Source organism: Uloborus diversus, chromosome 10 (genome assembly GCF_026930045.1).
Source record: "Uloborus diversus isolate 005 chromosome 10, Udiv.v.3.1, whole genome shotgun sequence".
NCBI lineage: Eukaryota > Metazoa > Arthropoda > Arachnida > Araneae > Uloboridae > Uloborus > Uloborus diversus.
In genome coordinates this window covers 107,848,396-107,862,389 of record NC_072740.1, presented here as the reverse complement: position 1 = coordinate 107,862,389, position 13,994 = coordinate 107,848,396, and the positions used below count along the sequence as shown (strand labels likewise).

The following is a 13,994-nucleotide window of genomic DNA, read 5'->3' as shown; positions in this document are numbered from 1 at the left end:
AATTATCTTGGGCAAATTGTGTATATACATTTGAAAATAATATTGTGTTAATTCTTTATGCTGATGACATTGTTGTGTTTTGTAAAAATGAACAATATTTAAATACTGTCACTTCAAAACTCCAATCTAAATTTGATATAAAAATGCTAGGAAAAACTAGTAAACTTCTAGGAGTTGAATTTGAAGAAAGCAACGGTAATTTGTTCATTCACCAACATCGATTTCCCAATTGTTTCATTGCCTATAGGAGTTGGCACAGTTCTATCAAAAACCCAATGTCCGGATTCAAAAGAAGAGATTGAAATGGTTTCTAAATTTCCCTCTTGTAACATTTTGGGCTGTATTGCTTTTGTTGCGAGTAGAACACGGCCGGATTTAAGTAACGCCGTAAATATCTTGTCTCAATTTCAATCGAATCCAGGACTTATACATTGGAATGTTCTACTTAAATTACTCGGGTATTTAAGCTATACATGCTCGTTAAAACTCTGTTTATCGAATGTTTCCGATTTGAAAATTGAATGTTTCAGCGACGCTGACTTCGCTGCAAATCGCGATGACAGAATTTCAATCGGTGGTATGATTCTTTTTATCGACAAATCTCCCATAATTTGGAAAACATTCAAGCAAAAATGCGCCAGTTTATCCACTATGGAAGCGGAATATGTGTCGTTAACAGAGGCAGCGAAAGAGCTTATCTGGATTGTTCGCATTTTGAATGAAATTGTAAATTTAAAGTTAATCAACTTGAAACCTAAATTCAAATTACTCTGTGACAATCAAGTTGCAATTAACTTTTCAAATTCTTCGATAGAGAACTGTAGAACTAAGCATATTGATATAAAATTGCATTTCTTGAGAAATTTAATTGATGAAAATTTGTTTGATTTAAATTACGTTAATACGAAACAAAATTTTGCGGACCTTTTCACGCAACCTTTAAATGAAGAAAAATTAACTTCTTTTTTGAAAACCTTTTTAGTTTAAAAAATTTCAAAGTCCAACAGCACTTGAGTGTTTCTTGGCAAATTTTACTACAAACAAAGCTTTTCTTGAACAAATGTAATTATTTCGTCTTTGAAAATGAAATTCGGTATATTTGTACTTGTTCATATGTATTTTTGAATTGTATCTTTCATTTTCTCGTATGCCTACCGGACATGACTTTTTGGAGCAAAAAGGACTTTTGAAGCTTCAACTTATTTCTGATGTCATGCCATGGACTTCACATTTTTTTTAAAAGTTTAATTGCATTTGTAAAAAAAAATTTTGTTTGTAATATTTAAATACATTGTGCTTTGCAAGAGGCGGGCCCTGTTGGGAATTCCAAATAATATTATCAATAATTCACGTTTATTCTGATATATTTGGCATTAATTAAATCCCAATTTTCTTTTACCTTGCAAAGTCACAAATGCTAATTTCAATGTATGTAACGTATTTCCCGATCTTAGACACGTGAGTGCCTAACGTCATGAAATGACGAAATTCCTTATCCATTTGATTGGCCGCCGTTCTAACATCGGAAAATGCGCATTTCACATGCAAATGACTCTGGCTGACTATATATGTTGCTTCTGTAGCTCAATTGCTCTCTCTCTGTTAAGGCGCCGTATTTTAGTTTCATAGTCAGCCAAGTCGGCTGCCAGCCGTCATGCTCTCGAATAGGCATTTTATAACTGTAAACTTTATCTGAAAACCTTAAGTTTAAATAACTGTAACTTCGATTGCATAAATGATTCTTCATTTGTCATAATGCAAATTTACAAATAATGGTTTCGCCTGTTTTACAAATCTATCTATGCTTCGAGAGAACGTACTTTGCAATATCATATTTCATATGTAAATAGCTCGCCCAGGATAACACTGTATCATATCACCAAGGAGGAAATAAATTCATAATTTCAAATACAGGTATTGTTTTCTGAAAAGGACTCCAGTTACACTGTGCAACTAAAAAGGCACTAATTAAATTAGTCATCGGTGCGATAACTTCATTGATAAAACCTCATCGCACAATAGTTATGACAGCATGAAATCAAGGTCTACGCAAGATGATCTTGCTTTTGTGATCTTACATACGTATTGATATGACAAGATATTATCAAGATGTTGTCATGACAGCATAAAATCAAGGTCTAGGCAAGATGATCTTGCTTTTTTAATCTTGCATACGTACTGATATGACAGGAAAATGTCAGTATACATTGACATGACAGTACGAAATCAGTACATTTGCAAGGTGATTTATCTATTTATTTATTTGTATTATTTTCACTTCAAACTCAAGAATTAAATTTCATTCTTTAATTATTTCTGTTATTCTTCAAGACTGATTAGTTTTCTAGCCTAAGAATATTTTCTTAAAGCTGACATCTGATCGGAAATTCATATAAAGATATAAATAGAACTCGTAAATTAATTAAAAAAATTAAAACTTCTTCGTTTTGCGTAATACTTGACTTATTTTTTTTTAAATTCATGCTTCTAATTGTATTATAAAGACATAAAATGTCTAGTTAGGAATAATTGCGAAAGTTTTTATAGCACATTAAAGAGTAAAGATAGCAATAAATAAATAAATACAATAAAGTACTTTTCCGAATGGATGTCAGCATTGAAAATATCCCCTGGACAAAACATGTGAATTTATCTTAAAGAATAACATAAATAATCATAGAATAAAATTAATCTTACTCGTGAGATTGAAGTGAAATTACGAAATTCTGGGCTGTATGTCCTTTATTTCAATGTCTAGGTATGGTCTCGCCCTTTTCTATCATTGATCGCACATCGACTGCGATATGGCTTGTCTAGTACTATATTAATAAACAAATGCAGTTATCAGTCATTCATAAGTTATTCCTAAAACAATAACTATTCCACACTAAAGCAACCAACTTATCGAAGCCTAAAGAATGCAACGCCACGTGTAGCGTGGAGGTCCTGGATTGACTGTATCGATGGTCAAAGGAGGAAGATAACATGCCAGCAATGCAAGGGACGCTGGGTATAAAGAATTGTGCGCATGCGCAAGTATCAATGAAGGTCCACCTGTTCTATTGTGTAATAATTACCTTGACGGTAACAGCATGAAATCAATCTTGCCGGCGTCAACATGTATGCAATGCTGATATTGAAAGGTAATATCAGTATTAGTATTTTAAGATGAATGCTATGTTGCATACGTGTTGTTATTGCAATGTTGCTTTTTAATCTTTATGCAACCTTTATGCAGTATGAAACACGTCAATATTGACGCCGTCAGTATAATATCAAGATCTGTCAAGGTTGATGCAAGAAATTTTGTTATTAGGGGTGGCAATGAACCCCAGAGAGTGGAAGGCTCATTAAAGAGACATATTACTTCTTCAGCAATAATGTTGACTGTTCTGGGGAAAGGAACTACAAGTTTTGTGTCGTACATTTCGGGAAAAAAATTTGTGTACTGTTTGAGTCTCCAGTAAAATCAGTGCTGTTGCGCTATCGGTAACATATTTGTTTCGAGTTTCAAAAATACTTACAAAACCCAAAGGAATTTTTGATATGTATATTTTTAATTCTAGAGATAGACTGGGGTGCCGTGAAAAAATTATAGTTCTTTAAAGCGTGCCGCGAGTCGGAAAAGTTTGAGAACCCCTGGATTAATGGATTTCCCGTACCAGTAAATAAGATATTAATTTCTTTTATTTTAGTTATAATAAGGGGCCTCAAAAAATTCAGTTGCCCGCCCCCAGTTTTATGTTGCTACGCCACTGTTATCGATCATCAACGGGAGGCATATCCTTCGTCCTTGCGAGGCTCGTGTCGTGTGACGACAGCATGCGAAGTAGGTTCTTGCGAAATGATTTTAAAATTTTCTGGACAAATACTTTTGCTATTCCCCTTCCTATAGTCACTAGAAACGAAATGAAGGACACCTTTTTTCGCCATACAGAGCTATATCAAATAAACGCAATGGTAGAAGTTTGAATGCACTAAAAGTAGCATTGAAACAAAGCCAACTGAGAAGGCGTCCAGTCATTAATCTTTACTTTGACAAGTTACATTTTCATAAGCGTAGTATTCAAACATGGAGAGAGTAAAGCAGGCCCGTGTCCAGATTTTCATAAAGGGAGGGGTTTTAATCTTACCAGTAGGGGGGAGAATTCAACCCCCTTACAGCTTTTAGTTTTACGACAAATTGCCGATCCCAGTATGGCATTTATTCACCTGTAAGGACTGCTGTATTCTTGAAGGATACCTCTAGCTGTACAAGTTACCAAAGTATTCCTTAGTTTCACAGATTCGCTTTAATCAAGCTTTGCTTGCTTCTTTTTAATTAAATCTGTTTACTATGTAGTATATTGCAATGAGTGTTAAAAACTCTTCACACATTCTTTTATAATGTAGGATGTATAACAGGTTGTTATGTTCTGAAATAATCTATATATATATATATAAATGAATGTTTGTCTGTATGTCATCTATGAACTCAAAAACTACCCGGCAGATTTGGCTGAAACTTTCACCGTTTGTTATTTTTGGTACTGGGAATGTTTATAGACCAGTTCGAAAAAAATCCGATCGATAGTTCCTTTTTTATTCCAATTTAAGTCACAACCCATTGGATAAATACGAATAAAATTATCGGCTGCAGAAATTAATTCGCGTGAAAGATCTCATTGATAAGAAGTTAGCTGTTGCCATTTTTCTTGAGTTTGAACAAATAAATTCTTTCTTTATTGTTTTATGGCTTTTCATGCAACGGAGGGATTTAAAACTTTTTCTATTTGATATTTTTAGTGATTGATTGATCTTGCAAACTGCGTGAGTACAAAATTTGAGTATCACGGCTTCACTTGATACCTGGACCGATTATTATGAAAATTGCTATATATATATGTATTTTTCCACGGAGAAGGTGCATAATATGCTCATTGAAGCCACTCGCCACCAGGTGGCACTGCAGAGTAGCAACTTCTGCCCCGTTCAACCGATTGTCATGAAAATCAGTATAATGATGTATTTTTTTGTTGGCGTAGCAACGCGCGTCGGGTACAGCTAGTGCTTAATAAACTAAACAAGAAAGAGCTCTTTGCAGATGCAAATTACGTAGCCAAGCACAAACACTAATGCATCTTCAAACATGTAACATATGCCAAATTCACCATAAGCTCCTTACAATAAGCAATATTCTTTCTTTGCATTGGTAGCTCATTTAGCGGTTCGTCCGCCATACTTCTTTCGAAATATTACATCAGTTTGTAAGGCTTTGGCAGTTGTAAATCGCAAAAAAACTTCAGAGAGAAAATTAAAATAAAATAAAAACGCTGAACGCAAACTTTCTCATTAAAGTAAATTTAAGTCAGATATACATTTTCTTCATTTTGCTTATTTTTTCCCCAAGGGAGGGGTTTAACCCCTAAAACCCTCCCCTTGGACAGGACGCTGGAGTAAAGAAATACAAATACAAATACAAAATACAAAAGTGACGACCAGCAACAGGCTCTGGGCCCAGCTAGACTGGTCCTAGTCAATTTACAATCCCCAGTGAAGATCAATGGCCCTCTTAAAACTGTCTACTCCTTTGCTCATTACCACCTCTTCCGGTAAGCTATTCCAAGGTTCCACTACCCTGCTAAAATAATAATTTTTCCTAATATCCATGTTAGCCTGAGATTTGAATAGCTTAAAACAATGACCCCTTGTCCTGTTTTCAGTGCTAAACTTTAGCCCCGTAACATCTTTCGTTTTAATAAATTTAAACAGCTGAATCATGTCCCCTCGGTCTCTTCTTTGCTCAAGACTGTACATTTTTAGCCTTCTAAGCCTGGAATCATAATCGAAGTGGGAATGTCCACTTATTAGCCTTGTAGCCCGCCTTTGAACCCTTTCCAATACATTAATGTCTTTCTTAAGATAAGGAGACCAAAACTGAACAGCATACTCCAAATGGAGTCTTACCAAACTTCTATATAAGGGCAGAAGAACTTCTTTAGATTTATTTGAAATAGATCTATTGATAAACCCAAGCATCTTATTGGCTTTGTTGCTAGCAATGCTGCACTGTTGGCTAAACTTTAAATCCTGACTTATTAGGACCCCCAGATCAGTAACTTTGTCTGCCTGACTAATGACTGAACCTTGCAAATAATAACTTGTACACTTATTTCCATGCCCTAAATGTAGCACTTGACATTTCCCAACATTAACAGCCATACCCCATTTATCAGCCCACTACTAGAGGAAATAATATTTCCTCTCTTTTCATTTCCTTTTTAAGTTATCATGGTTACATTTGTACTCACAGTAACTAGCAAATATTTTTAATTCACGAAAGAAGATAATTTTTGTTAGCAAAAACCAACTTCCTAACGCAAGTAACGTAACCACTTGCAATTGTTTTCAGACAACAGCTGATGTTAGGGTGTTCATCTTCTTCAGTGGGGAAGTATCTCCCTGCTGCTTAGCGTGGGAATGGTACCTCCTGCAGATTTATTCTCCTTCGTGAAAGCATATCCACAAAATCGTAATCGGTATATTTGTGTCTCGTCCTTCTCTTTTACATCCTGCGGCTGGCAAACTTGTAACTTGTGCTTATAAGGCGAAAGTTGACAGCACAAAAATGTCATACAAAAATCGTAAGTTAAAATCCTATAGATTTATTATTGGGGACAACGAATTTCATTCTTATTTCTCCCTGAGGCATAATTTTCGTGAATTTCTGAATGCGAAAGTGGGTGTTTTCAAGTATGTGTCTGAAATGTTGAATTGTATTTACTGCGGATAATTTCCAGATTTAAATAATTTTATGACAATTAAATAACAAATCCGACCCACTCGGAAGATTTCGATCCAAAGTAGATCTTATTGCAATGTTATTTTTCTGTCAAAATGGGAAGTGACATATGTGTTTGTATATGCCGGTTGATTGCAAATCGCCGGACATGCTTGAAAACGCATAATAATAAGCACATATATTCCGGTTTGGAAGAGAAAATATTCGTTTCGGTTAGTCTCAGTTGGGTTCATATTTCGCTGAAAAATTATGAGGCACTTTTTATGTCGCTAGGAACGCATTCAATGAATTGTTAATTTGTAAATAAATGTCCGGTGTGGTAACTTCATATTGATGATTTTCGCTTTGCTTAAAAATTTACTGATTAAGAATGGTCAAATGTCAACATTTTACTGGTAATTTTTTTAGTTTGCTAATGAACTTTGTGCGAAAATGACGTTTTTTTTTTGTTTATAATTTAAATATTTATGTCGTTTTTTTTAAAAGCACATGCAGTATCAAGATAATAAATATACTAAGTAAAAAAATTCCACCCTCCCTGTTTAGTGATGTTATTGAGTGAAGAAAATTGAATATTTTGTAATATATTTTGGTTATCCTGAAATCATTTTATAATTTTGGTGCAGAGTTTGAAATCACAGACGTTTGATGAAAATCTTTCCAGTTTTGTCTTGAAGCTTATCATAATTTTAATTTAATTATTTTCTCTATACTTATAATGTGTTTCATAAGATGAGCCAATTTCATCCAAAATGAAACTGAAACCATGGAAGAAACCTGATTCACCTGAAAGAAACTGATGTTAAAAGAATTTTTCAATAAATTACAGTTTACTACTTTTGCTTATAGATTTATGCATGTGGTATGTAACTTTAATTTGTTGTGTCAATTTTATAGCTATTAGTATTTAAATTAGATTGAATTAGTGGTGAAAATAATTTAAGAACAGCAATTTTCACTGTACCTAGAGATGGGAAAGGTTGGAAAAAAAAAATTAGAAACTTTGGGGGTTAAGAAACTTTTTTCCCCCCACGAAGGGGTTTATTTGTACTTGGGAAAAATTTAAAATTTTGAAATTTCCAGCACAAAATTATGTATTTGTAACTTTCTTATTAACACTGTAAATGCATGCACAAAACAGTTAGTGTATCCAAACATTTTGGGAGGAGAAACCCAGTTGTTTTGGAAAAAAATAGTTTATCCCTGGAAGGTTTTTTTTTTCGCTTAAGGAAAATTAGAAATTTTTGCACAAAATAATGTTTTCAGAAATGTAACATATTTACTTTAATGTTTTTTTTTTTTAAGTATTTTATTTTTTTATGGTCAGTATCACATGGATGCTTCACTTACTTGCCAAATCGATTGTGACTCCATAAAACAGAGTCGAGAAAAGTGATTAAGAAGATAGTGTTATCCATAGGAGTGAATGGGCCCTCATGTTGCATTTTCTGCCATGACAGGATCAGAAATGTACTGAACCAAAATTTTAATATAAATTCACATGCTAAGCATTGATCAAGTACTGTTAAAGCAAAAATGAGGATTTTTTTAAAAAGTAGAGTTGATCGATTTGGCAACTGAGGCATCCATATAGCGCTCATCTGGAAGAAGAATGCCATGATATGAAGAAATGAAATTTTATAGGAGAAAGATTTGAAGTTGAACTCTTCAGGCAATTTGCATTAAGAAAAGTAAGTTTGTTGTGCTCTCCAGTGGTTAATATTAGAACATAAAAACTGCCATCATTTTCCAAAAGAAGATAACATAATTTGAAAGCCTTTAAGTGAAAAAAAAAAAGAAAATTAAAAACTTCCTATTGTTGCACTCTTTTTTTCCAAACGAGCAATATGAAAACACTAACTTTCATAACGGAGACGATAAGTTTAGTAAGAATGTAAGTAAGACATTAATTTAAATTTATTATGCACCAAAGTATTATATATGCTATCTTTATCTCATAAAACTAAATGGATACAAAGGTCAGAATTTTCTCAATAACATCAATTAGTGAAAATATATTATACTTTCAAAAATAAGGGGGTCTTGTCCCCTCACTTTTCAGAGTCAAAAAATAGTAATTGATTGAAAAATAAATTTTTATACAATGGATTTATTTTAAGAAAGTGAAAGCTAAAAATATTCCAAGTAAATGAACTTTTTGCATCTTATTTCATAAGAATGTAACTTTGAAATGGATGGGGGAAAGTCTACGGTGGCCATTTGTCTTGATTTTTGAAGCTATATTCCATTCTTTTAGGAGTTATTAAACAGAATATTGATGATGTTGGTACGCAAGACTCATGAAGTGCCTACGTTTTCATAAATGGAATTGGATATTTATGTACAAACAGTTGAAAATTATGCAAAATGTGCCATTTTTTTTCCAGATAATTCTTAATTGTTGTTTTTTTAAAATGCAAAATTTTATCTTTAGAATATTATCTTATCTAAAGCTATGACTTTAGAGGCTAATGTGCTAAAAATTGACCATTTCATCTAAATTGTACAGGGTTGCCACGCACTTGGGAAAACATTGAAAACCTGGAATTGTCAGGGAAAATGAAAATCACCTAAAATGGTCAAGGAATATCACAAATTGTTGAAATTTCTGGAAATGTCAGGGATCATTTCCAATTTTTCTGTCTGATGGGTGAAACTGCTGCTCCATTCAGGCAAAGGTGCTGCAGTACAGTTAATATCGCATTCTGGATATGCGAATTTTCCTGATGGTTGAGAGAAAGAGAATTCAAGCTCATTTTTGAAGGCTAAATCTGATAAGGCTACAAAGATTCTTAAAACAGCTAAGAAATGTCCATACAAAAATCATAAAGATCTGATTTAATATCATTATATTTTATTTTGCCTCTTCTGAAAAAAAAAAAAAAAAAAAATCCAAGCCACACACACATGCTTAGCTAGAAATTACTAGAATTTTACCATGATGCACCTGTGGTCTTATTAGTATCATGATAGCCTTCATTCTCTTTTTTTTTTCCTTTTTCATGAAATGAATGATGGTTATAAAAATTTAAAGTAAAAATTTGTGCTTTTATAAAAAAATTTTTTTGGAAACACTCCAACTTTGAAACTGACTTGCCGAAAATTGCTTAGTGCATTTTAGATTTCAATCTTTTTTCAAAAAATTGCTTAGTGCATTTTAGATTTCAATCTTTTTTCAAAAAAAAAAAGTACCAATTGGGATTGCTGATCTTGTAAAGCATTTTAATCAATGTAATTTACTTTTTAGTTTATCTTAACTTACAACATTGATTACAACTATTGATAATTTTTTTAATCATTATTTGATTCACAGAGGTTTATTTACATAAAAATATGTTGTATTGGTATTTAATAACGCCTGTCAACTTTCATTAACTTGGAATTTTTTCTAAAAGCAACTGGAAAACCTGGAATTGTCAGGGAATTTCATTCTTTAACTTCTGTGGCAGCCCTGATTGTAGTTTTTTAAGGATTTTGAATTTATTTACTTTTATGTAACAAATTCAAAAATTTATTTATAATCATGAAATTTTTACATAGACGGCATGTTTGATTATTCGCAAGATGGAAATGAGACTATTACTTGTCTAAGTTTCCAAAAACAGAATTGGATGTTTACCTCAGCACAAACTATTGAAGATAACATAGAGTGTTCAATAAATCATGTTTTTTTTCTTGAAAAATGCAAATTTTTATCTGCACAGTTGAATTTGATTCTCATGAACTTTGAAGGCTTTGCTATAAACCAAATGTTTCACCTGAAATGCAGTTTCCAGCCAACTTCTCATTCACTAATTTAAAAAATTAAAAAATCTATTTAAACTCAAATTTTCCATTTTTAAAAGAATAATGCATTGAATAATTGTTTTTCATAGTGTGTAGAGTTCTATTTATTTTTATGAAAGTAGTGAAAGCTGCTGCCCCCCCCCCCTTTAATGCTTTAAAACTCGGCGACAGTATGGATACTAAGTTTTTCGGTTCTAGTGGCCACTGGCCAGTTGGAAAATTATCAAGTTTTGACCTTCACAAGGGGCTTATGTATTTTATGAAAACTTAAAATAAAACTAGTAATAATGCTGCAGATTATTTTCAACTACACAAGATAATGTTGCAGACTGGCTAGAAAGTTTCTGCTGCTGGGCATATAATTTATCAAGCTTTCACATTGGTCATGAGCCCATTCGTCACAATTACAATATCAAAGCCATGTAGTTGGTTTTCTGGATTCTGAGTACGATTCAGCATACTCTAGGCGGAACCAGTCTTCATCATCTTCATCTGAAAACACCTGTTTGGACGTACCTTTTCATCCTTTTTTTTGTATTTGTGACTGCTGATTTCTTCTCTGCTAGATATAATTTTCTTTTCACAGATTTTCGCATCTCAGTTTTGGCTTGCAAAGCATTTTTTACAGGTGTATCTGTTAAAATGGAGCTGGCCTATGGTTTCCCATTGCAGGAAATGTGTTCTTTTGCTGATGGATAGAGCTAGGATCTGTTTTTCATTTCTGAATTTTAGAGTTTAAAAATTTAAAACATCCATTTGTAAAATGATGTTAAAAGATTATGTATGGTGTGTGTGCTAAGATTATGTATACATTTAAAACATTTTTGTAAGCATTTATATTTCTGAAAATCTGGTAGTTAAATGCATTTTGAATGTGCTCTTTGTTTAAATGCTGCATTTAAAACATTTTTGTAAGTATTTATCTTTCTGAAAAATCTGGTAGTTAAATGCATTTTGAATGTGTTCTTTGTTTAAATGCTGTGTGATTTTGTAATAATAGGAAAATCTTTTTATGATAATCTTTTAATCTTTTAAGGTACAATCTTAGCCACTCTGCCTCGGACAACTAGGGGCATGCCTTTGGTGTTAGGAGGGGATCCCAAAGGAAAAAATTTTCTATATACAAATGGGAACTCTGTAATTATTCGAGACATAAATGTAAGTGCTTTCAAAATAAATTTTCTTGTTATGAACCTAGTAAAAGATTCATTCAACCAACAACTTGCATAGATTCTTCAAATTCTTAAAATGGTATTATAAAATGTTGGGCCATTCCACGGAAAATGATCATATTTGTCCCGCACGTGACGCCTCATATATGTCATTAAAAATAATATGTTAAAATATTAATGAACAAATTTTTTCTGTGCAACAAATTACAAACTTATGTGTGATATCTTGAGCAAAAATTTTGTCTTTAACATTTAAAATAATTACTTTTTAATGAAATATATGAACTTTCATGTGCAGGAAAAGCGTTTGACTTTTTCGTGTAATGGCCTGATTGTTGTTTTTACCCGTAATTTCTCTCTTTTCTAGGATCCCACAATTTCTGACATTTATACAGAACATTCAACTCAAACAACAGTTGCAAAATATTCACCCAGTGGTTTTTACATTGCTTCAGCAGGTATTTGAAAACCTTTTTCTGAATTAAAATTGAAATCCCTTTAATTATGTATGTTAATCATATTATAGATCTTAGCCATGTTCTTTTGTATTTTTCTATAGAACTGTGATTTAAAAAAAATGAAATTTTTATTTCTCTAAGGTAGTACAAAAATTCTTACTTTAAAATTTACTTGTGGATGTTATGTCCAGTTGTTACCATGGTATCAGTTTTCGTGGAATCTGTTAAATAGCAGCAATACCTGTTGCAGGTGTTTTTTCTTAAATTATTTAGATGTTAGACTCTTTTTAGAAAAGAATAGTCGGCCAATTTCTGTCTTTTATTTATTAGACACGTGTCCTTGTTATTTCATCATGGTAAGTTTTTAATTTTACTATCTGTTGGGGTTACCAACCCAAAGTTACCAAATATCTCAATTCTTTGTTGGCTTTTGCATCAGGTTTTCATGTAAATTGATTAAAGTTGACTGATATTTAACTATAATTGCATTTTCGATGGAATTTTGATGCTGGTGAGATGGTCCAGAAAGTGTGGGAATTTGAGAGCTGATATTGTTTATACATACTGATATATGATATAGTTTCATATGTCAGGAATGTAGGGTTGCCAACCACACAAGGAAAAATTGAGGAGCATCTGAGGTGATTTTGAGGAGCATTTGGAAATTTTGCGGAGCAGCTCGGTATTTTGTATAAAAATCAATAAAAAAAAAACTGAAACCACTTATCTGATATTGTTTTTGAGCTTTGATAATCATTTTAAGCACTAGCAATAAAAATAATTTTTTTAAAGTGAATAAAACAGCTCTAAACACTATGTCATGCTTTGAGTAAGTATCTTTAATTTATCATTTTTACATGTCTGTCAATTAAAATAAATTAAAAAGATTATAAGCTTGAAAATTATAGTCTACAAAAAGTAATGAAGGTCTAAGTAGCAGAATGGCATGGTAGAAAAAAATCAGGGAGTGTTACGGAAGCGGATGCAAAAATTAATATTGTTCACCAGTTTTTAATCCTGGGTTTCTTAAGATTTTAGGACAGAAAATTGATCTTTAGTTTGGGTTAGAGACACTTAAGATAGCAAAAATCTGGAAATTCTAATGCTCTGGTAATGAATATGCAGACATTTCAAGTTTCTCAGATTCAATCAGTTTTTCCATATTCTTAGTCCGTCTTGAAATTTTTATTTATTTATTTTTTTCTTTTTTCAAATTTTTCATTTTGTTTTCATGTGTAGTTAAAAATTCCTTTTCTGTGACATCATTTCTCAAAATCATTTTTTTTTCATTGTAATTTCATTATTAATTTTGTGATTACAGTTAAAATTTTGTGATTACAGATTAATCAAACAGTTAAAAATAAAAGGTTTTAATGTTGCTTTTGCTTGAACTTCAGATTTGTTAATCAAATGGTCCAGTACATAAACATATATGCCAAAAAGGAAAAAAATAAAAATAAAATAAATAGTAACAGTAATAATAAGGTCAAATATAAGTGAATAACTTAAACACACACACACACACACACACACACAAAAAGGGAGAAAAATCTAATAATTCTTTAAAACTGACTTGTAACTTGTTGAGGTAAAGTTTTTAAATTCAACCATTCTTTTGTGCTTTTTTTAAAGCCTTTTTGAATATGTTACATAAAAGCAAACAAATTTAAAAAATAGGTATCAAAGCACTCTAACTTAAATGTGCACTAAAGCAGTGATGTATTAAGCAAAGTAAATGTGTGAACTAAATTTAAATCAGAAGGAGTGTAAGAAAAAGTAGAGCAGGACAGGACTTGT

General features: G+C 32.2%; 1 protein-coding gene across 1 annotated transcript in view; it reads left to right on the top strand.

The window, feature by feature from the left end:
- The first annotated feature begins 6,560 nt into the window (after positions 1–6,560).
- Positions 6,561–13,994, top strand: part of LOC129231318 (actin-interacting protein 1-like) — a 30,615-nt gene continuing 23,181 nt past the window's right edge. Inside the window, exons 1-3 of the mRNA XM_054865608.1 lie at positions 6,561–6,623; positions 11,604–11,725; positions 12,107–12,197. Of these exons, the coding sequence (XP_054721583.1) occupies positions 6,608–6,623; positions 11,604–11,725; positions 12,107–12,197 (229 nt within the window). The 5' untranslated portion in view covers positions 6,561–6,607. The remainder of the gene's footprint in view (positions 6,624–11,603; positions 11,726–12,106; positions 12,198–13,994) is intronic.